Source organism: Cryptomeria japonica, chromosome 7 (genome assembly GCF_030272615.1).
Source record: "Cryptomeria japonica chromosome 7, Sugi_1.0, whole genome shotgun sequence".
Classification (NCBI taxonomy): Eukaryota; Viridiplantae; Streptophyta; class Pinopsida; order Cupressales; family Cupressaceae; genus Cryptomeria; species Cryptomeria japonica.
Window position 1 is genome coordinate 698528712 of NC_081411.1, and position 27187 is coordinate 698555898.

Sequence of the window (27187 nt, forward strand, 5' to 3'; positions counted from 1 at the left end):
ATTTCATAGTGGCCCATAATGATTCATTTTTTTCTGTTGTGCTCTCCTTCTAATGCTAGTTTTTGTTGATGGACCTTTGATACTCACCTAAGATGCAAGCTTCGCGAGGCAGACCTTCTCCTGAAAAGAGTAAAGATTATGAAATCACCACTCCCCAAGGTCTTGTTCCTTTGGTCACAACTATTGAGGGATAGTTAAGGGCCTCTGTAATTTTTTCAATCAAGGTGGTATGTTCGTTACAAAATAGATTTACATAAATCCACTTAGAAACAAAATGCAAAACAGATGGGGAGTATAGAAAGAACAATGTAATCATGCAAGATTGTTAAATTTTAAATAAATAATTCAAATGATCAGATATTATCGATAACAAACAAGACAACAATAGGTGAGATTTTCCATCCACATGCAAGGTCTACGATCTTACATCCAAAAAGAGCTTACTAACAACTTCGCATATCATAATCATGAAAACCACATTACTTAGAACAATTATGCTATCCATAATGAAATAAGATACCAGATCAAATAAATACCAATTTCAACCAACAAAGATCATGAAACATGTGATCCATGAAACAACTTGCATTGATTAATTATGGAAATAATGGGTACCAACAAGCACTGATACTGAAAAATTTCAACAATGTTTGAAAATTAAATTACTGAAAATGAAAATAATGTAAATGAATTCCTAACTACGCCCTCCAATCTTCAATTTTTGGACCCTCAAAATGGCCCAATTCATCACATTTATAGTATCTTACTCCCTATACTCTAGAAATGAACTATGCCTATGACCCAATTAAAAAATGGTTGAGGTTGTAGTTGACATGCAAGTCACTACTTTTGAACCTCACTCAACTGACACTAAATAATGAGTGACCATTGACTGCAATAGGAGTTACATCAACTGGAGTGTAGCTTGGGATTGCTGGCATGGTACATGTTAAACAAATGCCTGGGTGAACTATTGTCTGAACTGTGTATCCCATCTCCATGAGTCATGACTATGCCTTTTCTACTTGCCAAAACTGGGAGTACACTAGAAGTGATATGTCTGCTCTGCTTGTAGCTCTGATAGTTTCCTAAGTAGCAATTAATTGAGTTTTGTGGTGGGTTTGGCAAGTACTCTATGTGAAACTTGGCAACCCTTAGACTTTCTCTTGGTTCCTCCATCTTATCAACAAGATGTTCTACTATCTAAGTTGCTTGATAGGATTGGAAGACAAGGTACATGTATCTTTCCATCACCCCAGTATCAAACTCAGAAGATGAAAAGAAATTTTCAAATTTATATGTTGCCCATTGCTCGAGTACATCCTCCCAATTGAGTGAGCCCGCTCGAATGAGGTCCAATCCATGTTTTTCTAACACCCTTACCACATATTGCTCATATTTGTCGAGGAGGCTTAAAATAGGTGGATGTCCTTTTAGCACTCTGGCTTTACATTAGTCCAGCACATCCCTTCTGAAATCCAAGGCATCAATGGAAGCTTGCAAAACATTGGGATCTTCACCTCCTAACAAATCGTCTTTCTTAATTGTATCTTCACCTAGATCCCTAATTCTTTTTAGCACTTTGATTTGTTTTGAAAAATTAGTAGATTGGCCCTCCCATTGGGTGGAGTGTAGGATCATACTTCTTTCAACAAAATTGGCTTCCTCGTAGATATCCAAAGTCTCTTGAAGAAACATTCCCACTTTTCTTAATTGATCTCCAACCCAAGTTTTAATAGTAGTTGCTACCTTCCTCATTGCATATAGTGACTTGACTTCTTCTTGTGGTAGTGTTGAGGTGGAAGGTATAACATCACTTGATCTTGAATCCAGTGGTTTAGCCATCTCCATAACTAATTGCCCATATTGTCGCAGTTGAGCCTTGGCCTCCTTCTTGGATTTATGTTCCTTTTCAATCCTTGTCTTTATGGTGGTAGTTGCACTGTCAAGGTTATCTATCTCTCCCCATTCAACTTTTTTACCAAGGTTCACCTAGGAGATTTGATACTTTGGAGAATCATGTTCTTTTCCTTCTACACCCTGTACGAGCATCGCTACACTGGCTATAACATCCTCAGAGTCACTTCTTGAGAGGTGGTGGAGGATTTTAGCTTTCTTGATCCTTTTGGGTGACTCGGTAACTACTTCTTATAAGGTGATGCTTGGTAGGACAATCTTCGTTTTTTGAAAATAAAAATTTAACCATTGCGGCATACTAGAGACTTGTTGCTCACCTTGGGTGGTAACTTGAGCGGTTACCAAGTGGGCCTCCAACTGTTGCTTTTGTTCTTTCTCACTTTCCTACAGATCTTTATATACCTCTTGATGTTGTTCATTATTCACCTCTCGAGGTTGTTCACATTGTTGTTTTGTAAGTCCTTGATGTTGTGTTGGAGGTTGGGAAATTTGTTGCGGAAGGTTTGCTTGCAGCGCTTGCTCGAAGTTCTGTTGATGTTGTTCAGCAAACTCCTCTAATTTTTCACTTACTTCTTGTTCTAAGGCTTCTTTGTTTGCTTCATGTTGCTGCTTCTGTCGGCCTTTTTCCAAGTGCTTGGGGAGTTGCTCTTGGTCTTGAGGCCTGAGCACCAAGCACTCATCTTGATCATCAAACTCTATGGTATCCAATTGTTCATCATATGCATGTGTCTAAGTAACCTAAATTGTCTTCTCCTTAGGCTCATCAAGTATCTAAGCGGGTTGCTCGTCTTGAGGAATATAAGGTACTTGTACCAACACTGCTTCTCCTATATGTTGTGACGAGGTAGCCTGCCTTTGCATGAGATTTTATTTTCTCTTGCAGGCCACAGTTGCAATAGGCTCATCATCCTCATCTAAATCCAATTCAATGTTATGCATAGTCATCGGTTCATGAGTCATCTTTGTGGATGTCATAGGAATTTGATTAAAAGGGGCAGGTTGTTTGATATATTGTCCCGGTGATGTGTCCTCTCCTGAAGTAATGCTAATTCCAGGCACTATAGTTGTAATTGATGCTTGGGGCACGGCTAGTAACATAGTTCTTATGCATTGCTCGGTTGTTATTTTTAGAAGTTGAGACTCCTTCATTTTTGCATCCAACTGTTTCATCAATTCTTCTTTTCCGATGACATGCATGGGGGCTTCTTGATCCACCAGAGCATTCGTTCTAGACTTAGACCTCGTCCTCCTTACATATTCCTTAGTAGTCTTTGATTGGGGGTTGTTGGTGGCTTCACCTTTCTTCTTCTCCATAGAAGTGCTAGTTTTGAGCCTAAAGCTCAGCCATTCCCTTGTTCTTTCAACAACCCTTTCAGAGACACTATTAATTTCCACATTCTCCTTTGTCGACCATCTTATTGGCGAGAGAGGCATTTGGCCCACCTACATTTCTTTGTAAGTTGGGTCCTATAGTTCTCCATCATCCCTAAAATCTTGAGGAATATTATCTTTGAGGTAAAATTTTGTCTTTTGAGATGTCGTCAGCCTGTGGAATCCCTTTTTCCTATCTTCAAAATTATCTTGCATTCCTGGCCAAAAGTCCTCCAAGGCTGGTATATGCCCCTCATATTCTATCGGCATCATTCCTTTGATTTTTTTGAATGGATCATATATTGGCCAAGCATAATCAAACTCCTTAAAGAAGAGATCCTATAACTCATGAACAACTGTCTTTGCAGTCTATAAAATGTGGCACTTATAGTGTTCAAGGGTAATCGGGAATTTTACTCCCGTCTTATGCTTTAGAGTCAAAAGGGATTGAACCCCCACAATTTGCCTCACATACTCGAGAATAATAATCATGTTTTTGCAGTAGCGAGGGATCAAGAAAGGGTTGCCCATGAATCCGCTCAATCGGATGTATGTAGATCGTTGGTTTTGAATAAACCATGTTCCCCATTCTTTGATTACTTTAATCGCCTCGGGAGACAATCGGTATCCTACATCACCTTTTAGTCTGGAAATGATTGCATATATAAATGAATCATTAATCCTTTTGAAATGGTTTTTGTCTTGTTGAATGGGAAACTGAGTATAATACTCCCACACTTTTTGTTCTACAGGTTTCTCTCCTAGCCTGCCATTAGTGTTCAATCCTGGATAAATGTCACTCCTGGCTTCCACCCAAATCACATAAGAAGTCACGAAGAACTTCTTGGTTAAGAGTACATTGCACATTTGCTCATGGATGTTGTCTGATATGATTTGTTCCCAATCAAGTATTCCTTTCCCTTGAGGACAATGCGAATATAGTGGTACATCCATAAATGGTAGTGCTTGCAGTCTTCTTTCCCAAAGGCCCTGTTGAGCATAATGATTACATCACATGGGGAATCCTTGAAATCATCTCTTAAGATGTTATCTATAGCCTTGAGGCTTGATTTCCTTGGTTCCTTAAGCCATACCTCATTTATATTTTTCTTTTTATTGGAAACATTTTTGTTAAAGATTGGAATGGCTTCCTCTCCAGTTATCTACAAAACCCTATCACTCCGGGATACAGAAGGTCATGACAACCATCTCACATGACAGATCTACTATCACATTACCTTTAGTGTGTACACATTTCCTGGTGTCTTTATTATAATGTTGAGCCACTGCCAATATTAACTTTGGAGATTGAATTGCTTGGGGAAAAACTATTGCTTCAACAAGTCCTAATCGTTTGATTCTTCAGTGTGTTGAATTAGGATTAGGGCTAGATAATTCCTTTCTGATTTCCTCAAATTCAATATGTCCTATTTCTATGTCGATGACCATTGCACGTCATTCTCAAACTTTGAGACATGTGTTTGGCCTTGATATCTATACTTCATGGTGATAAGGTTATTTTCCAGCCTGACTTTGTTCCTAGTCTTCTTCCTTGGGGTTGCTACTACTTCCACAAGAGTTCTTTAACTGCCAAAACAAAATACAAAATCAGTACCTTCGTAGTTCTTTTCAAAGGCAATGAACTTCAAAATCCCAGGGTTTCGAGGTTCTAGATTCAAGAGAAACCTTTAGAAAAAGCAGCATGACTTCGGAATCCTGGAATCCCGGGGTTCTGAAGCCATGAGAACCTCAAACCTTAAGTGTTACTTCAGGATCTCGAAATCTCGAGATTCCAAAGTCACAAAATTTTAAACCAAACTCACTTTGGGATTCCAGAATCCTGGGGTTTTGAAGTGAGAAGCATAAAAAATTCACCATTCTGAGATCTCAAGGTCCTGAAAGGCAGAAAGGGAGGTCACAATTGTCAAGGGTCAAGCTTCGGATTTCCAAGAACATGGAGCTCTGAAGGCATGAACAGGGAAGCTCAGAGGGCACTTCAGGATTCTGAGAACCCAAGGTTCTGAAGTCTAACAAGGGCAAACCAAAACACACTCCGGAATCCCAGGAACACGGACTTCCAGAGTGAAGCAGCTGACAATTTATTCAAGGGCAACACCTTCGGGATCCCAGGAACCCGAAGTTCCGAAGGGTAAAAACCATGAGGCAAGACACCTCTGCGGAATCCCGAGAACTCGAAATTCTGGAGCAGAACAAAGACAAACCAAAAGGGACCCCAAAATCTCGGGACACCGAGGTTTCAAAGCAGAAGAAAGAAACCTGAGATCCCGAAAACGAAGAGGGGGGTTGAGCTATCGCAAATTGACTTATTACAAGAAAGTAGAAACCCAAAGCAAACGCGAAAAACAAGAAAACAAGAAACAAACCCTAGGCTAAAACACATGGCAAGGAACAAAGAACCCAGCTAGACAAGAAGGAGAGGAACATACAAAGCACGTCGAGAATTTGTTGAATTGTCAGAAGGAGGAGAGTTGTGAATGACTTGAATGCACAAATGTGCAAAAAGACCCTAGGGAGGGTGTTTATACCTCGACGATCGCACGGATCAAGGCACAACACACTTCAAATGAGAAATGAATTAATTCAGGATAAAACTAAAGATTGCTTCAACATTCGTGGATTGAAGTGGAATAGCTTCCTCCCATGTCATAAAGAAATCAATAGCGATTATGATGAGGGTGTGTCCCTTAGAAGAAGGGGGTGATATCTTTCTAATAATATCCAGGCCCGATGTTGCAAATGGCCAAGGAGAAGCTTGAGTGTAGAGTTCCTATGCAAGAGCTCGAATACGATTACTATGGTGTTCACATTGAGCACACTTTTTTTACAATGGCAAAGAAGTTGTTATCCATTGTTTGCAATAGATCCTATATGCAACATTTTTTGTACTAAGTATTTACCGCCGAAGTGTCCACCCCCAAAGCGTAAATGATCTTCTTGAAGGGCAAGGGATATCTTAGTAAGACATCATAAAAGAACACCATTATACAACTTGTGATAAAGAACTTTAGATAAAATGATCTATCAAGCTGAAATTTTTCATATCCAAACATGAGTATTCTTACCAATGTTGCCAAGAAAGTTTTCAATCTTCAAATAGTTAAAGATATAAGAATATCATTCCCCTAAGTCTATATTTGCACATATAAAACATCAAGAGTATATTTATCTAAAACAACAAGAGAGTAGAGTATTAAGATCACAAAATGATACTCATCTACTCAATCATCTAAGGGTGTAAGGGAAGTCGTGATTGTCAGCACATCTACATGACAAATTTCTCTCGTAGGAACAATGTCAATAGTAAAATAAGCAAATTGATCAAGGAGAAAGCCAGATCTTGATACTGAGATGTCTAGTTTTACTTAGCTTGATATGTCCCAAAGATCTAGTTTAATATTATTTCAAAATCACCATGGGTATAAATGTGTTTGTTATCGCGACATGTAAGCTCTTTACCCGGCAATTTTGCAATGAAAGTTTAAGTAAAATGAAAGAGGAACTAGTTTACCATCGAGTGAGACTATAACTACAACTACTTTGGAACCAATTTGACATCTTGATCCACCAAAGTGCATCTCCCATGTAGAAACTTGCTCTAGAGTAAACAGATTTTCATCTGGGAAAATATCGGATTAGGAAAAGATTTGGGTAAGACAACTTCTGCTAATTGATTAGCGATGGCTTGACCTCATTAAATAAACAAATATCTTAAAAAGAAAGTAAGAAATTAACAATTACTATGATCCTTTAGTTAAACGGGAGATTAAAAAACAAAAGTTATATTAATTACCCTTGAGTTAAAAGAGGAGTGCAAGATAAATGTTTAATTCCTTTTGGAATAAGCTTTCTAAGACACAAATTTAAGATCAAACTCAGAGAGCAACATCATCCATTTAGCAAGTCTATCTAAGAGATCAATTCTAGAAAATAAATGTCTAAGATCGCATTTAACTATCACATGGATTTCATCATGGAGAAGATAATGTCTTAGCTTTTGCATTGTGAAAACATGAGTAAGGCATTTCCTTTCCATGAAAGAGTAATTAAATTCATAATCAACTAGAATACGATTAGTGTAATAAACCACTCTTTCTTTACCATATTGTCATGTTAAGCTAGTAAAGTTGTCAAAGCATGAGATGATGTTGAAACAAGCAAAAAGAGTCTATCTTGCATAGTCGACATCAAGATGGGAGGATTAACTAAATAACTCTTGATGTACTCAAAAGCCTTTTGGCATTGATCATCTTGTCAAATTTGTTCAACAAACACATAAATGGAAGGGTATGATCAGCCAATTGAGATATGAATCTCTAAATTGTCTAAATCTTCCCTTGCAAACTACAGAGTTGAGAGATGTTTTTATGTGGAGGCATGTTAACAATTCCATCAATCTTATTTGTATCAACTTCGGTTCCACGATGAGAGACAATAAATCCTAATAGTTTAGTGACATCGATATCAAAGACACACTTAAGAGGATCCAGTGTCATCTTATAAAGTTGAAGCCTTTCAAAGATAGGATGAATATTTTCAATGTGATCTTGGCGAGTGACAGACTTAGCCAAGATGTCATCAACATAATCTTCTAATGAAATCATGAAAGATTAAAGTCATCGGACGTTGGTAAGTTGCACCAGCATTCTTTAACCCAAACATCATACTACATAATAGAAAGTACTTGAAGGGGTACTGAAAGTTGTCTTATATTTATATTTTGGGTTAATAAGCATTTGATTATAGCCCGAGAAGCCATCCATTCAAGATAACAAGGAATGGCCTACAGTCGAATCAACAATTATGTTGATATTAGGTAATAGAAAATCATCCTTAAGAGAAGCCTTGTTAAGGTCACAAAAGTCAATGCAAATGTGAATACAACCATCACGTTTATTGAAAACAACGATATTAGATATCCAAGGCAAATAGTCAATAGGATGGATAAAACTAGCTTTTATAAGCTTTTATATCTTGGTCTTGACTACTAATGCAACCTTAGAATTCATTTTGCAAATATTTTGCTTGATAGGCTTGGCATTAGGATATAGAATGGTATTATGAACTATAGTAGATTAATTTTTACTATGCATATTGAATCATAAGAACAAGCGAAGATGTCAAAATAAGAATGTAGAAGATCAACATGTGTTTCAGATTCTTCTAAAGAAAGGCATTTCCTAATCTTAATTTCTCATAAGAGTTTCGATCAATGAAGACATCAAAAGTATCACCTTTAAGAAGAGTAATGTGATCTTTAGGATGCAATACAAATAGATTCTCGTTATCATTAGAAAAAGGACCTCTCTCATTGGAATTTATAATAGATTCTCCAAGCATGTCTGACTATTTAGAAAATATGGGAATCAACGTTTATTATGATGATAAGAAGGTAGATCAAAGTAGACTCCAAAGAATTCTTCTAGATTTTCCTATAGTGAGAAAACAAATAGAGGAACTGCCTTAAAGTCTCCCATGCTTTCAATATATTACGTTCACAAGAGACCATAAAAATTCAACCATGGTCTTGCCTTAGAAGTTGTGGGGAAGTATCCAAACCGTGTCTTAGAACCATGTGGATCAGGTTCTAATGGAACTTTGATACCTTGCTCATCATGCCCATAACATTTACCTACATATTCTTATTTTAGAATAATATTGAATCCTAAGCTATAATGCAATTGCAACTCTTAAAAAGGAGGAGGGTCGTTGTTAATGGCATAGTTGATGTTATATGTGTCATATTGCTTAACATGAGTATAATTGTCCTTTACAACAAGTGTAAATGAAAACTTTGGAATTTTTTGGTGGATTGGATTAACTTTGTACTCTCTAACGAATGATTCAATGAATTCCAAAGTTCCCCAATCATCACCTAAACATGCATTTTGTTGAGAAGTAGGGGAAAACATAGAATTTTCAACCTTAGGAGAATCTTGAGTCTCAGAGAGAATGTTTTAGGGACATCTTCTCTGGTAGATGTAATCAAAATAAATGTCTACGCATTAGAAGATAGCAATGGAATGAAATTTCTTAAAGGTAGGAGTAACTGAAGTCTGACCAATTGTTACCATTTGATAGATGTATGGCATCAAGGTCATCCTTGACTATGACTGCCTCATTGTAAGCAATAAATTTATAGAATGATGCAAAGTAGATGACTACTCCTACAGCATGAATCCATGGTCTTCCTAAGAGAAGATTATATAGTAAATGTCTTAGCATAAGATATAACAAGGTAGGTACAATAACAAGCCCCAACTTTAAAGCCAAGATCATTGTGCTTAAAGCTTATCAACAAACATTATCGAATTCATGAATGAACAAAGAAGTTGTGAAAGTTGGATAAATTTTAATTTAAGGTAATAGGTCAAGACTGCAAACATTGAGTGTCGAATTGGTACCAATGATAGCATGTCTAATGCCAATGTTATTTACATGAACTATTATCATTAAAAGATTGCCAATGATAGCATGCCTAATGCCAATGTTATTTACATGAACTATTATCATTAAAAGATCTACTTGATTTTGTACTTTTGGAGGTACTTGATTTTGATTTTGTTATTTACATGAACTATTATCATTAAAAGATCTACTTGATCATGTTAATGGTTGATAGCATGCCTAATGGCAAACAAAATGTAATATTCAGCATATCCACATGAATGTGTTCCATCAACATATTCACGACCATTAGTCTATTAGAAGAAGGTTAGAGAATATTTTGTAAGGCTTCCCGAAGCATGCCTTGGTAATCTAGACTAGTTTGAAGCAAATCCCAAAGTAATATCTTAGCAAAAGTAACACGAAGTTGCTCAATAAGATCATAATCACTTTGTTGCTTAGCTACAAGTTTAGGTGCTTGAGGAAGAATTGGTTAAGATGGTGGAATAGAAGTAGGTTGATCAAAATTTTGTTTATTCCTTCTAGTATTGTAAGTATGGGTTGTAGTTTTATAGGAAGGAGCCTTAGATATGATCAAGTATACATACTTCAAGAAAAGATCTTGTGGATGATCTTCAAAACGAACACCATGAACAAAGATTCCTTTCTTTGGAGATGGACTAGCAAGAATCACATAAACGATTGGTCTCTTAGGCCAACTAGGGGCAACAAAGACCACAATTACATTAACAGACTTCTTATCTTGTGAAGAACTCTCTAATGAAGGAGTGAGTTTGACAAATTTTTGGCTAGGAGGAGATACCTCTGAGAAATCATCCAGGGCATCATCTAACATGTCAAAATCTTGCTTTGAGAATACAATAGCAAAAACATTAAAACTTTGAATGAAAAGATCTGATAGGGTTCACATCAAGTTCACCAAAATGTAGAGGGGATTTGCTACCCTCAAGGCAATGGGGTCTCAAGGAGCAAATAGCCCTATATTACCTCAAATGATTTGATTGAATGACTATAAAAGAAAGTAATGAAGAATTGTTATGCTATGAGATCAAATTTTTACTTTAACTTGGTAAGCGAACAAAACAAAAAATACTTAAGCATGGGTATATATAGAAGGATAAAAATGTTGAGCCTATAGAAATGTAAAGAATAGAGTTAAGGGAAATCACCACCAAACAAATTGGCTCTCGACCATAGACACTAGCATGTCATAGCTGGAGTGAGTTGCTAGATAGTCACAATCATGTTCGTAGAACCTTCAAACTTGCACACAAGGAGACAAGAAAAATGTTGGGGATTGTTTAGGGGTTTGCCTCAATCAAACCCCCATTTTGGTGTTTCAACCTCCACAAACAAGTAGACAAGATAAAAGTAGACAATCCAAATTAAAGACAAAAATAAATAGACATGTGATAGAAACAATTCCCGATATGGAGGAAAACCCAAATCAAGATAAATAAAAGACATGTATAGATAGTTGTATCAAAGACAATAAGCAAGGAGCACTACCAACGATTGAGGCTCATCCCTTGAGATGATCCAATGGGCGTGATAATGTAGAAGATAAGGATTCTTGACCGCTATTAGTGTTAAGATCCAAGAGTATTTTGGCAGAGCTTCATTGTTGTGTGAGAGAATGAGTTGCAAGCAAGTTGTGAAATGGTTTGAGAAAAAGGGTTTTGTTTGGTTGAGTGAGTAGGAGTTGTTACGTTCGTGTTATGTGATTGTGAGACATATCAAAGATAGAATACGTTAAATATTCTAATTTGAATTTCAAAAACTATCGAGGCACCAACGTATTGCACGTCTACACATCACATTGTCATCTGACAAAATTTGATTGAATTTCAAATCAGAATTTGTTGATGCTTCGTCATTGCCACCTATACAGTTGGGATTGTAAAATTCCAATCATAGGTTTTGACATAAATGTCATAGACAATAAGTGTGAAATTGACACCAAGTGCAATTTCCAACATTACAACTATATATATTCTAAAACCTTATTAAGTGGCACATATCAATTGGAAGATTTGCTCTTGGAAATTGTTATTGACATTTCAAAGGTTTATCCATTCTAGATATATTGAACATTTTCATATAGTATTTCTATTGTTTTTTTACGAGTTTTTAATGAGTAATTAAGTATTAGAGTTCATTACAAAGAAAAGTTAGGGAAATTTAATTTGAAATTGAATTTCTTGGAATCTTATGTTTAAAAATCTTCTTGAAAAATAATTTTGTATATGTTAGAAATAGGACATTAAAAACTTGTTAATAAGTATGGATAATATCAAAAGAGATGTGGGGATCTAAAGTTTGACCTCTTCAAAAGAGAATTTGATCAAAAGTAAATTAGTTGGGCTTCTCTTAAAAAAAAATCTCCTCTCATCACTAAAAAAAATAATTTCTCCTCTCATCACTAAAAAAAATAATTTCTCCTCTCATCACTAAAAAAAATAATTTCTAGCTTATTTTTATGAGAGACTTCTTCCTTTGATTATTAATTATTATCCACAAATATTATTTTCTCTCAACACCATTTGACTGACTATTTTGATCGCATGCTCACAATTTCTATTATTTCATGAGTACAATGTTTATTACTTTAATGGTGCATGTTTCTACTTGCTCATTCTACTTAGGATGGAGCCTCTACAAGAGCTCTCTTGTTTTCTTTTTAGCTTTGTCCAAACTACTTGTCCCATAGAGTTACTAATCCATATCTAAATAACAACCATAATTTCCATTAAATTTTAATATAGAATTACCAACCTATGTTTTTAATTGCACTAAAAACAAGGGATGCCATAGAAATGAACGTGTAAGCATGTAGAGAGTAACCTTTACTTACAGCATTACTTAAATCCCTCCCTCTCTCTTTCAATCAAATCTATCAACATCAAAAATAAACAATTTAATAGCTAAATCAATCCACTTGACTTGCCTATAACACAATCCTGGTACCACTCTTAACATCTCAAGTCAAGATGGTTAAAAATGTATTACATGCCCTCTTCAATTAAAACTTAAATTATGACATGTCAACACCTATAATCCTCTACGCATTTGTAGAATTGCATGCAAAAGATCATAGAAATGCTTTAAACTATAAAATCAACAAGTTGATTTACACAACTAGACACCAAAGTTTTTGTTGTATTCATGTCCACAATTGCACAATGCAAGTTCAACATAAAATATATATTGATTTCCAAAAGGACGATTTTCTTTCAGTATATTGACCAAATATCATATTATCTGCATTCCTCAATCTATTCAAGGAGAGTAGAATACATCTCATTTCATGTCCTTCTTGTCCTAAACTATTAGGTAGCATCTATCCTTTCTAACTCATCATCGAAATACATGCTTGACAGACTTTAATGAACATTAATGATCACAATGGTGGCGCCAACTATTTTAATAATGTAATAGGCTTCGATTTTAAGAGGTCCAATTTGTCATTGTAAAGCGTGGACTCGAGACATAGCATTCATTAATATGATGCATCAAGCTTTTCGGATTTTTTGTCACATTGTGAACAGCTTTTTAATCAGTTTCAAATCCTTCCAAACTTCCTGAAATCTCAAGCTTAAATCAAATACAGTTTCAAGTATATCACAACCTTTTTAAAATCCCAATTTCCGCAAATATTTTTCTGCCTATGGCAAAACCAAGTCTTCTACCACTAATACCCAATAATTTGAATTTTAAGCACAAGGAATTTCAATTTACAGGAAAAAAAAAGACTTTAAATTTACAGAAGATTATAAAAGTGGTTCCAAAGAATCTTGAATGACCATATTGACTCTTTGGTGTCTATGAATGCCAACGTTGCTGATTTAGATGCTATCATGGGTACTAATGATGTAAAAAATCTAGAACGATTGGTACAGCATCAGATTTACCAGCAATGTCAAGGTAGGAACAATACATAGGATAGTGATAAGATAAAACATGAAGATGTCGAAAAATTCCAGTGCAATGTGGTTCTAGGTCTATGGCTGGTTGTAAGAAAGCTCGACTCTTTTGTCTAGGTCTTATGTAGTAATTGGTCTAGTTGAATAACAATTTTAACTTCATCAAAAACACAAATGGATCAAATGTACCATTGTCTCTCTATAGGAAAATATTCTAGATTCATGAGCAGCATCTAAATGTTTACTTGCTTGGCTTTTAGAAGTAGCCATTCCACACACCTATATAATGTACTATAAAAGCATTTGTTAAGAGGAAGAATATCAATGATGATTTAATAATAAAGACTACACAATGCTCTTTATAGCATGGGAAAAAAAATCAGTTTAGGCAGTAACTGCTCACATTTACCATATTAGATGGTTAAAAAAATGTTTCCATTTTCAGACTTCCATTTCAGGGTTATTAAAATTTTGATTGTGTAAATATCTCCAGATTTTTAGGTTGGTTTAATCAACATTATAGACATCCCCAATCATAGATATAAGTGGGATAGCTTCACATGAAAAATAAACAATAATGCAAACTATATTCCAATAGCATTTTAAATTCAATCGAATATTATAACTAATTTTATAAATTGTATTTAGCATAAACAAAAAAAAAATACCTTATTCAAAGCTCTTCATCAAGAAAAAAAGCATGCATCACAGAGAAACAAAAGTAGGTTTAACTACTCTAGCATACATGTTATTATTAATGTGCATGCAAGACGATGATATGGGCGGAAGGGCACAGCAGAGAATAAGATTATAATTTTGGAATTAAACCCAATCTAGTGGACATGCCACCATATCTAATTGCCTGCAACTTATCCAGGAGTTACCATCTATTATAAATTATCTACACACTGATCAGTTATTCTCAAAAATATATTGAAGAGGTTACAGAAAAGACAACTGTGTGCTTGAGGATATTGCTCTAACAATATAAAATAAGCATACCCCATGAAAAAATGTATCTGTCAAAACGGGGCAGACCAATATAAAACAGGGTTCATCGCCTGTCAGATGATGATGAATCACTGGAGAATAAGTACTTTACTCGTGACAAAACTGAGTCATGGGTGGGATCATAAGGATGATCTTTTGATGGAATTTCCAGAATAGCCGGCACTGGTTTGTTGTAGCTATCTACAAGAAAACGAATCATGTTTGCAACCTAGAACACATCATAAAATACATGTTAGGTAGTATGTAACACAAATACCCTACAAACATATGGCCTATTGTTACTAACAAGTGCCAGTAATGATTATACTGAAAGAAGATCAAACAACAAAGCTACCCTATCCCTTCCATCTCACACTCTGGAGTGCAGCTTAAATTCTTGCAGAAGCGATCTTTTTGATTCAGTACCAAAGACAAAAGTATCTTGGCTTCGTAAAAAGAAGTAATGGTACAAAATTTACTTCTAATATAGAAATGCAAATTTCTTAGTGATCAAATGTAATTATGGCTTGGGACTGAAGACTCGTGACTCTGTTACAAAATCATCTCATGGGAATTTGTTCCACTGGTTAACTTTAAACTTAAATAGTAATAATATAATGTGCCCAACGGGTGTACGTTAAATGATTCTAGACTGTAACATGGAATAGGACATGCATGTTCAACAAGACTGCTATAATGACTCCCAAATAAAATGTAAGCATGGCTAACATCATATATTGTTGACATTAATATATAAATTCAATGCAGATATATATAGCTCAGGCGTTCCTCTTCATCTTACTGTTTCCTGCTTTGCATTCCATTTTGTTGCACTAGCATGAATTACTTGTTAGCGTGTAATGAATTCTACCCCTCATCTAATGGGATTTAATAAGAAAATCTTTTCTTTCAATCAGTCATCCTGACATCAAGAGCAAAGATGATATGATTATCAAAATCTAAGCTATTAGATTTCCACAATCCATTCAAATATTGTTTGCAGTTTCTGGATTTGATTGTGCGAAAAATTTTAACCATCAACATTTTGAATCACTCTCTGTGATTCATCATCAATTCCTTGAACAAGTATGCATAGTAAAATATTTTTCTTTCGTTCTTACAGCACACACCAAGTTCCTCATATAACTCAAAATGTGTATCTTGAACATTCATTCTATGCAAGAGTTTAAATAGTTTTTCGAAAATCTAATTATACTAAAAGAGCAATAGGCTGAATTTCTAGCTGTGGCATCATTGATACAACCACTGGTACATCAGTTTCATTCAAAGGAGATTTTTGAAAATGTCCAGCTGCATCTTTAGGAAAGTTTTAAAAAATTATATTATTATTCTAGTCTAGGTTGAGGGAAATATCATATCTCAACAAAATTTGCTACTACTTTTCTGAACAGAAAGAAACTTAAGCTGATTTATAATCGGTTTAAAGTTCAAATCATCAACATTCACGGACAGTTAATTTCACCACTGTAGCCCCCACACAATGAGTCACCCTTGTGCAAGTCCAGCAATAGGATTTCCTCGGTCATACTAAATTTCAGCCCCAAAAAATCTGTCACTTGCATTCCAAACTCAAATTGCATCTATGACTAAATTGTATCAGTTGCTTGTGAGAGAAAAATAGCATAATCTTCAATGGTTATTCACAAATTCTCCTTTAAAACTTATAGACGTATACTAGCATCCAATCAGACAGAAATCAGAATCATGTAGAATATTCACAAGTTTCAGTGCAATAGATGTTAGGTGCAAGAATCATGTAGATTATTCACAAGTTTCAGAGCAATAGATGTTAGGTGCATTAAATCTGTGTATCTGATTGGATCAAACAATTTAAGACATTGGAACGTGCATCAAAGAAACAAGATCAGAAACACAATTTTTCAAGCAATGCAGATGCTGTTCCTGTGAGTGTACATATTTCAAACTTATACCTATGGTAAGATCATAAGCAGGCTGCACAGTTACTCATCAAAAGTTTCCTCACTAGTTGAATTACATCATTAGTTTCACTACGCAAAGCCACCATGATGTGTGTATAATTCCCTCAGGAGAGAAAAAGAACTTTATGCTTTTGTATCAGGAACGTTTCCAGGCTTCCATTTCTATGTGTAAGTGCAAAAATATTCAGCAAAACTTTGATATAATAATCTAGAGGAAATATTGTTGCTTAGAGGCAGCGATTGCTATGAATCTGAAATCAATTATATTTTTGTAATGTTCTTAAAAGCAGACAAAAATGAATATGAAAGAATTAAGATAACCAAATAATAAGAGTCATCTTACTTACATATTGACTGATTAGCACAATGGCAATATCTTCTTTTGATGTAAATTCCTTAAAAGTTTCTTCAATGGCTTTAACTGTGGTCTCTGAAATAGAAGAAAATAATTAAATATTTGAAATAGCAAGAAACGGTAGAAGTTTAAGAGTTTCCTAACACACAAATTTAGAGATACAAATAATAAATCAAACAGATATGGATTACTGTTTGCCAATTTGGAAGTTTCAAATACTGACACATCATTCCAATGTCTTCTATGAAACATAAAGATGACTCTGCTTGTACTGAAATGCAATAAAATTCATTTCCATTTGACGATATATGAGACTGCTAATTACCCTACAAGGGATGCATTTAGAAGTATTGTTTTAGAAGTACATATGGTTTTGATGGAATCCATGAAACTGCTTGGTATTTTCATCAACTTGATATGTACTTGTTAAAAAAACAAATAAAGAAAACTGAAAAACTGGTCTTCAAAAGCTTAATTGAAGCCAAAAAGATAATTACGGGTCTTCAAAAGCTTAATTGAAGCCAACAAGATAATTAGAGAAAACAAGTTAGAAGCAACAACTGTAGTAGCCAGACACAAACTATGAAAAAACATAATCTCCAAGTCAAGTCAATGCTAGGAAATACCCCTGTCAATATAGCTGCCACTGAGGGTTCTTCTAGGAGTGGAACTGTAGCAAGGTCAGCAAGTTCAACTAACCCATTTGACATTAAGTGCTAATCACAAAGTTATCTAAATCACAAACTACTACTGACACATAGTGCCACACCAAGTGAAATACCCCAACATGTGGGTAGAATAATCAAATTAACTTTATAGATTGCAAGGTGTATGACACTTAATCCCAACATTCTCTCACTTTTATACCTTGCATGAGCAAAAATGGATCACCAATAATCCATGAACTATCTACTAAGGGTCATGAGGTCTGTAGACTCACCGCACCATCAGCTTCTTTGTGCTCAAGGCTTTGTCAAAGCATCAACAACATTCACCGAAGTGTCAGCCTTTTCAAACATCACCCTCCAATCTTCCACCAGGTCACAAACAAAACAATTTTGAACATCAATATGCTTCATCTATGCATGAATAATTGCGTTTTTTGACAAGCTAATGGCACTCTGACCATTACATTTAATTTTTCTTACTTCCTATCTTTGCCCAACATCTGAATATGACATCTAAAGCCATCCTACTTATTTACAAGCATGAGTAGCTATCACGTACTCTACCTCTCTAGTGGAAAGAGCAACCATAGTGTATCACTTGTTCATCTGATTGATCACGCCATTGAACAAGTTAAACACATATCCACTTGTCAACTTTTTGCTGTAAACATTCCCTACCCAATCTGAGTCCACAAACCCTTGAATCTCAGCTAGGTGCTCTAAGTAATTAACAACATCAACACTACTATGGCACACTAAAAGTATCTCCCCTTACAACAAATATAATACTTGGAACTTGGAAGTACCCTTCGAATATCTAATGACTCCCTTCACTGCTACTCCATGATGCCTTCCAAGTTTTAGCCATGAACCAACTCAAGACTCCCACTGCTTGGGTAATGTCTCGTCTGGTACAAACTAACACATAGATGAGGCTCCCAACTACACTTGCATAAGGAACATGGCCATGTCCTTCATTTTGTCAAATTTAAAGGGACACCAATCAACTGAAAGCTTTGTTCACACAAAAATAAGAACACTCACTAGTTTGCAATCCACCATGTTGAAATACTACAAAATAGAATCAACATACTTCCTCTAATTCAACCAAAGTTTTCTGTTAGTTCTATCCCATTTGATCTCCATCACTAAGATAAACTTAGCTGCTCACAAATCCTTCATTTCAAATCATGATGAGAGCTGAGATTTCAAATCCTTAATCATACCTTTACTATCATCTAATATAAGCATTTCATCAACATACAAAGTGGTAACAATGAAATGATCACCATCCTTCTTTGTAATAAACATAGTGATCTGGTTTTAACCTTACAAACCTCATCTTCAAGACATAAGAATCAAACTTTTAATACCACATTGTGGGAGATTGTTTAAGACCAGAAAGGTGTTTCTCTAACTTACAAAACAATGATTGCTCATCCTTTACCATGTCGTCTTGGTTGTCTTACGTAGCTTTCTTCCTCCAAGTCACCATGCAGGGAAATTTTATGAGCATCCATCTTCAAGATATCAAAGTTAAATTTACATAGCAATTGATAATGAGAATCTAATGCATGTAAAGCTTTGCAACTAGAGAAAAAGATTTCACCAAAATATATTCTTTGAACTTGAAGATACCCCTTGGCTACCAACCTTGCTTTTTATTTTTCAACTTTTCCCTCAAAATTAAATTTCTTCTTGAGAACCAATTTACAACCAACAAGTTTCCTTCCTTTGAATAACTAAACTAGGTCCCATGTGGTATTCTTCAGTGCTACAATTTCTTCAACCATTGTCATCTTCTAAGATTCACTATTGTTCATCTCCATTGCCTCCATCATAATTGTAGGCTTATCTAAGATAGTCAATAAAGCAAAAAAAAAACATCTAAAATCAGGCACGATATAACTTTCTAGTTGCCTCCTTTGCCATGTGTACCTCCTCACAAGTTGAAGTAGAGGTTCTTCCTCCTCTATGTTTCTAATAGTATCATCCTCTTTCAATCCATCTTGAACAACTAGTTCAACCTCAAGTGCAATTTCCTCAGTCTTTGATTGTAGCTGTTCAACTATGAGAAAAAGTTTGATCTCCCTAACGATCACATTTTGATCATGCATAGTCTTGCCAATCACAATACTCCAGAACTTGTATCCTTTCACACCTTTGCTATAGCTAATGAAAATGCATTTGATAGCTTTGTAATCCAACTTAGCCCATTTCTCCTTAGGCACATGATCATATGTCTCACAACCAAAAGCACAAAGTGAGGCCTTTTTGTTTGTCCAACCGTCTTGTGGGGTTTTGTCCACAAGCATTGATATAGAAAATTTGTTGATTAGATACCACAAGTTACTATCCACTTCCACCAAAAAATTCTTCTCCAATCTGAGTCCATTGAGCATACTCTTGGCCCTTTCCATCAACAATTTTTTTATTCTCTCTACAACTCTATTCTATTGATGGGTGTATGGAGTTGTCTTATGTTGAGCAATTCCATTGTCCATATAGAATCTATCAAACTTCATTGAGCAATATTTTCCACCATTTCTTTTTATTAACACATTGATCTTCCTTCTTGTCTAGTTCTCTACAAGAGTTTTAAACCCACTGAAATAGCTAAAAACTTCAAATGTGCTTCAAAAAATCAACCTGTCTTCTAAGAGAGATCATCACAATGAATTAAGTCCAACATCCTTATTGATTTAGTAAAGCTCGAATAAAACAATGTTCACAAAAGTCAAAATCAAGAGAACAATCAACCAAAGTACCAAACCTTCTACCAAATTTTTATTTTTTCAAAATTTGAAGACTTTTTTCTCCAATGTGGCCCAAACACTCATGCCACAACATAGTCTTTTTAATTGGTAACTAACTCTCAAACAAAAGATATAAAGTATCTCCTAGGTGATATCTCGTACTTTCCTTCTATCAACAACTTCAAGTGTCATTAGGCAATACCTTCATGTCTCGCTCATAACTTTTGGGAGTCATAACTTCTTCATATGAACTCAAAATGAGACCCAGTTTTGAAATTGCACAATTGTTTGAGAGGAATCCAAATCTACAATCCTTTCTCTCCGAGAGGTCTTGTGAAAGTGTTGCTTTTATGAGACTTGGACTTCTTTCTCCCACATCCTACAATCCCATACCTAGACTCCAATGTCCACAACTTCCAAAGGCATTGCCCTTCAAAGAATTACCTTGGTGACAACTTGAGCCAAAGCAGCAACATGAATCTACTTAACTAGAATTTCCAAAGCAAGTCTTAGCATCATGTCATAACAAAGTTCCAACTCAAACTCCTCTAGCAAGAACCATGGCACTATAAATAGTTTTAAACCCAGCCTTATCAAAGACTACCTACAACATTCACGTTGCTCACAAATGACTTTGAGCCAAACCTGGAATGTGCAATACTCCAGAGATTCCTTCAGTCCTACCATCAAAAAAATCTGATTTTGACTCTGCCAACAATATGTAGGATTGTATCATGACCCAAAAAAAACTTTAAACCATCAATGCTCTCATATTAAAAAAACACTCCTTGTAGGGGAATCGTATGGACAAAAGCTCTAGAATTGATCATCCATGCATGCATTGACAATGCTGCAAGAAATGCATCTCCCACATCATCTTGAGAAGTTTTAGAATTTGACTCATTATCTCAATCTTTCTTATTCTTTTTCTTCTCCTTGTAGCCTTTTTTAATGTGGCATGTTTTGCCACAATTCCTGAATTTCACTTTGGACCTTCCAAGGGACTTAAGATCTACCTCTTGATTTATATTTTTGGTCCTTTTGCTTGTTCTTGCCTTTTATATTTCCTTAGATCTTCTCCAAACAACTAAATCATTGTTGACAAGATCTAAAGCTTTTTGCCTCATTTCTATTGAGAGAAGAGCATGTATCACTTCTTCAAGCATAAGCTTAGTAACAGTACTTCCAATTTCCATTACCAAATTTCCCAACTAACCCAATAAAGAACACATCACATCAATGTAATACACTATTCTTCATTGTAAATCTATACACCTATGGAATTTAATTAGGTAGCAACAGTGTTAAAACTTAACAGCATTCACATGTTCAAAACTAAGTCGCTGTCACCAATCTTCAAAGAAAAAAATTTCTTGCAAAGAAAGAGCTTATTCACCAAGAATTTAACCTGATACAAAAATCCTAATTTCTTCCACAAGGATTCTATAATGGCTTCTCTTGAAACATTTAGAAACACTAAATCGTCCAAGAAAAGCTTGCTTAGGCTTCTTTCTTTTTTATATAACATTGTCCATTCATCAACAAACATTGCAATGTTTCTAACTTGAGCTTCCACATCTCAAAATTTGTGCCATTGAATCCATATATCCATCTCCAACCTTGATCAGCTTGCCTATATTTCCTAAAATACGATCCTTCATATGCACAACTCTCACTCAAATGAAGATTAATATCAAAAATCTTTTTCCCTATCCAAAGATCTCACAAGTTGGCCAAACTTTAATACCAAATGAAAGGAAATGGGATAACATGGAAACAACTTCCAAACTAAACTTCAAAGAGTAGAGCTATAGAGTACATGAATTAAACCGTGCCAAAAAACGCACATGTAATAACATGCAAATAGAAATAATACAACTATCACTAAAATTACCCTAGGGAAAACAGTTTGGGGAAAATAAAAAAAGAAAAAGAAAAAATAAACAACACCAAAAGAAGCTTCAACGTATTATTCAGCAACACAAACTTCGTTACAACACATTCAAAGTATTCACTCATCTTAGCAGCATCAACGATCCGTGGAGAGATTCTAGTAACACAACCCTACAAAAATAATATATATCCCTTTTCTCCATACTAAGCGCCCAATATATAAGCATGCCCAAAAAACAAAATAAACTTGAAAGCTTTCAAATCTATGCGTTGATTTGCATGGGCAAGTTAAAGCACCCAAATCATGCATAAAATCTATTTTGGACTGTTTTCATCTTTATAAAAGATGCTCCTTTTTTCTCCTAGTTCACTTATCTTTCCCTATTTGCAAGCTCTTTCTATACCGGCAACTTTTAACATATTACAGTTGTCATAGTTGCATTTAGTAACTTACATGAGATAAAATTACAAAGTTACCTGAATCAAAACTAGCATGGACACACCGTGCCACACCAAGTGAGATGTCCCAATTTGTGGGTACAATAATTAAATAACTTTCGAACTTGGAAGGTGTATGACGCCTAATCCCAACACATCAACTTGCGATACAATGGGTTCAGATGTAGGAAGGCATCACCTTGGCAAATGGATACAAAGAAAATTCCTTATCAATGTCATAGAAACTATTTGCATAGGTGATAAAGCTTGTTATGTGAAATCATTAAATTTTGTCAAAGACTCCTGAACATATTCCAAGGGACATAAAGCTTCAATTTTAATTCATATATATGTTGCTTCAAGAATGTGACGAGTCATACTGAAAATGGGCAAGATTATAGGGAGTAGAAGGCTTATGCAGAAGAAATTTGCATGAACCTGATTATAAAATGAAGGGTAATATTAGTATGTAATAATAATACAAAGTCCAGTCTGTCTCCTTTGGTAAGGTCATAATACACTTGTAAAAAACTATAAACTGTGTCAGCAATTACAAAGTTATGAGTAATTCTTTAACTACCCATATATATATATAAAATGATGGTGAATGCAAAATAAATTCTGCCCTACTTTTTATTCCTCTTTTGCATTGTCTACTTTATTGCTTTCTATATCATTATTTTTTAGTGTTTATGCATGTTCTAAGGGATAGAAATCTTTATTTTTTTGCTAAGAATGAATGCATGAATGCAAAGCATCTTGTGAATGAACAATGCCATTCGAATAACTCTGCAAGACAAATTAAACCAAAAATGAGATGGAATAACCTCTTCTAGTGGTACTATCAAGGATTAATTTCATGAGATTTGCTCTATCTATCTCAAGTTCACAGGTTGAATGAGAACTTTGAGAGAATTGTGCCTCCCATGAAACTTCACAAACATTATCCTTCTGTCAAGTCAAAAAAGGGTTCTGAGAAAACTATAAGGTCCTTGGAAGTTGGAAGAGATGTGATGGTGCATATTTGCCTCTGTTACCCATTCATTGTTATCATAAGACGTAAATCCTCACTGTAAGAAATTTTGACTTCTTTCTACGCAAGTTTCATTGATAGGGTGAATCATTTTCACACATTGCCTATGTGCCACATACCTTTCTACTCTTCATGCTTTAACGTCACTTTCACATACCAATGAGTATATCGAAAAGGACAAGATTCTTCTATGTACCGACAAGTACATCAAAAGGGCAAGAATATCAAGAGGTTTGGTATATCAGCTTGGTAATATATAGAAAAGGAAACCTATTGGAGTGGTAAGGAATCAATTCATCTCCACTTGTCAACAATAGTCATTAGGTATTGTGAATTGTACTGTCTCCAAGTCCAAGCATTATCAATGTAACCCAACTCGAAATTGTGTAATATTTGCAAACATGTCCACATTATACAGCAATAGCATGTTAACTTTTCAAATTAATGTTAGAAACAAACAAGAAGCAAAGATAGTCTCTATTAGTGAAATTTTGCAATCAATACAGGATGTTCCCTTGTGTGTCTCTGAACAATTTTATTGGTTCTAAATCAAAAAATGTGCTGTCAAAAACCATCATGGATAGACTACCTTTTAGTCCTCTCATTGTTGAATCTCCAACTGCTAGGTGAGTCTAGGAGACAATAAAACCCAACAAACATTGTATTGGTCTAGGGTATACAACTATTGTCAATTTTCTTGTACCAAAATATTCCAAACCTATCAAATTTTTATCTGAAGGTATTATAGACAACAGATGAGTCTTCACCTATTGGTCAACCTTGTGAAATTGTCAAGTTGTCAAGTCAATCAAAATCAACTTGCACTAAACCAATCAAGTCTAATTATGGACATCAAGATCATACCTCCAATGATTGTTTCGATCTACATCCTTCTTTATCATGCAGCCAACGCACATATTCTACAAAGCAATGTTATGTCATATATTTGCCTACCAAATTAATGAGGCATATGAATTTTGGATGGATAGATCATTCCAAATGGCAAACTAAGGATCGCCTATAATCAAAATCTTATAGGAGAGTCCAATCCACCATTTCAAAAGACAACTCATCTACTTGTAATGCAAATGTTGTCAAACTAATTGATAATGAGCTCAGCATTACAAATATTTTTTAGCAATGGTATGAAAGCCAATTGAGCTTGTCTACTCATGATGCAGATACTACTACAAATCCAATTAATGATGAGCTAAGCATTGCGGGTACTAATATATGTACTACTTGTTGAAGTGTTTTTTATGCACTTCATACACAAAATAAAATACCAAGTATTTTATCCTCTCTTGAGCAAAATCCCCTCAAATGCTAAACTTTGTAATCATACAAGCTGACTCAAGGTTTTATTGTCAAGTCTTGACATGTGGATAACTCAATGATTTGATGTGATATTGCTGAAATCGCAAGGGGGACTTATGTTTGTACTTGAACTCTTGCTTGAATGTGGCTGGAATGTGGAAATTCACTTGATTTGAAAAAAGGACAAAAGGGATTGAGGGTTTAGAGAAATCTAATCTACTCCTAAGATCAATGATAGCACTAGATCATGTTTGGATGGACACATTCTTTAAACTGAGCTTTGCTTCACCATGTTACCAACAACTACACAAAACCAATGCAATCTTCCAAGGGAAATGAAAGGTTTTCATATCATGAACATTCGTCCAAATACCCAATATACTAGCACAACTTGAATAAACATATCCACAATTGAACTTAGCACATTTTAATATTCAAGCTAACTATGCACTGTAATTGACAACCATCCAACCACAAATAGTATGAACCAAGGAATTATCAACATCCACACATTACTTCATCACAATCAATGAACTTCATCTAACATGAGGATATAACAAGAAACCATACAATATGCAAAAGAAATACCACCATTCACCATAAATTCAATAAAGAGTATGCTTATTTACATGCTTGACAACAATTTTTACCTTGTCCTCCTACTCTACTCTACTTCTAACTACTTCTATCAACTATTAACCTTTACAAACGAGGAGAGCAAGCCTTTTATGGACTTCCCTTTACAAATGAATGGCTAGGATCAAATCCGAATCAATAGCCAAGATTACATGAGAAAAACCTAATTAAGGTTAGTTACAACTAGCTTTGCATTACATTTAACGCTTGACCAATGATAAAATTACATCTTAGGGCACATGTCCTTCTTTGAATGTTGACCAATGAAAGATGAGGTTAGGTACATCGAAGTTTGTGCCTCCACATGTGGTAGTTATCCTCCTCGTTGGATGAGTCAAGTGCATTGAATCTGGACGCCTTGACTTGGAATGATGTGATTGGGTTGGTGATGACTAAGCACCACCTCAGCTACTTGCTCCTCTTGTAGATCATCACAAATTAGTGTGACTGAGCAAATCTCTTGACATCATGTAGTGATTGCATTACCAAGGTTATGTAGTCCTTCTCCTTGAATACATTGATCTTATTCTTCCTCCAGCACTTTCATCTCGTTTTTGCTCTTTTGTGATGTTGACCTGCATTCTTGTAAAGTGATTCTTGTAGACTCTTCCCCAACTTGTATCTTCTCCGTCATTTTTGGGATTGCTTGGAGCCATTTCTACACCAAGCCCAAGGGAGGTTGCTTCTAACCCCCTTGCTCAACTTGGAGGCTCCAACTAACTGTCCCATCAAGGCCTCATCCCCCTAAAACACTTACCATCTTGTGAAGTTGGGGGGAGAATGTAACCAGGTTACTTACTCTCAATTGTAAGGACTCACTTCAAGGTCACTTATGAGCTTCAGAAAAGTCTCTCGGCTTGATAAGATAGTGCTTCTCTCTCATCTTCATGATGGTTTTTTGCAGAGAAAAGGGCCCCCCCTCGTTCTTAAGCTTTATTATAGCCCTTCGGCTAAAGCTTTAAACTTGGGGGCCACCCTAAACTCTTTAATTCATTGGCTTTGCCAAGAAGTCCCCACACTACGACACATCCCTTTCCTGAGAGTCTATTGGCGTAACCCAACAAAGTTGGGTTCTTTCCTTCTACGGAGCAGGTTCTACTTCAAGTCTAAGCACGCGTCGATCCATTAGGGTGTATTGGTCTTCTTTGATCAATATATCCCCCTCCTTTTTATATTATTTAAATTTTATTTTTGTTTTGGCGGGGGTTCCCCTTTTACGGGATGGCCCCACCCTTTGCCACACATCCTTTGGATCCGACCCACTTAAGTGGACGCTACACATAGTGTAGTGTCCCCACTTAAAGCGGCCGCTCTCCAAGGGTCATGGCCCTTTATCTTCCCCTCCCATTGACCCACTTTTGTGCCGATTGAGTGGCTAGGGCAGTGTTTCATGTGTCTAGGGTGGCATTTCATGGGTCGAGGCGTGGGTATTTATCCTCCCCAATTCATTTTTCTACATCAATTTTCTCGCTTTCTCCTCTCTCCTTCGATTCCTTCAATCCA

At 35.5% G+C, this 27187-nt stretch overlaps 1 protein-coding gene across 3 annotated transcripts in view; it reads right to left on the minus strand.

Annotated features, from left to right (window-relative positions):
- Positions 1–14416: 14416 nt before the first annotated feature.
- Positions 14417–27187, minus strand: part of LOC131033068 (V-type proton ATPase subunit F) — a 64609-nt gene continuing 51838 nt past the window's right edge. For all 3 annotated transcript variants that reach the window (XM_057964193.2, XM_057964194.2, XM_057964195.2), the window contains exons 4-5: positions 16936–17018; positions 14417–14856 (exon numbers count right to left, since the gene is read on the minus strand). In XM_057964193.2, coding sequence (XP_057820176.1) covers positions 14692–14856; positions 16936–17018 — 248 coding nt within the window. In that variant the 3' untranslated portion in view covers positions 14417–14691. The remainder of the gene's footprint in view (positions 14857–16935; positions 17019–27187) is intronic.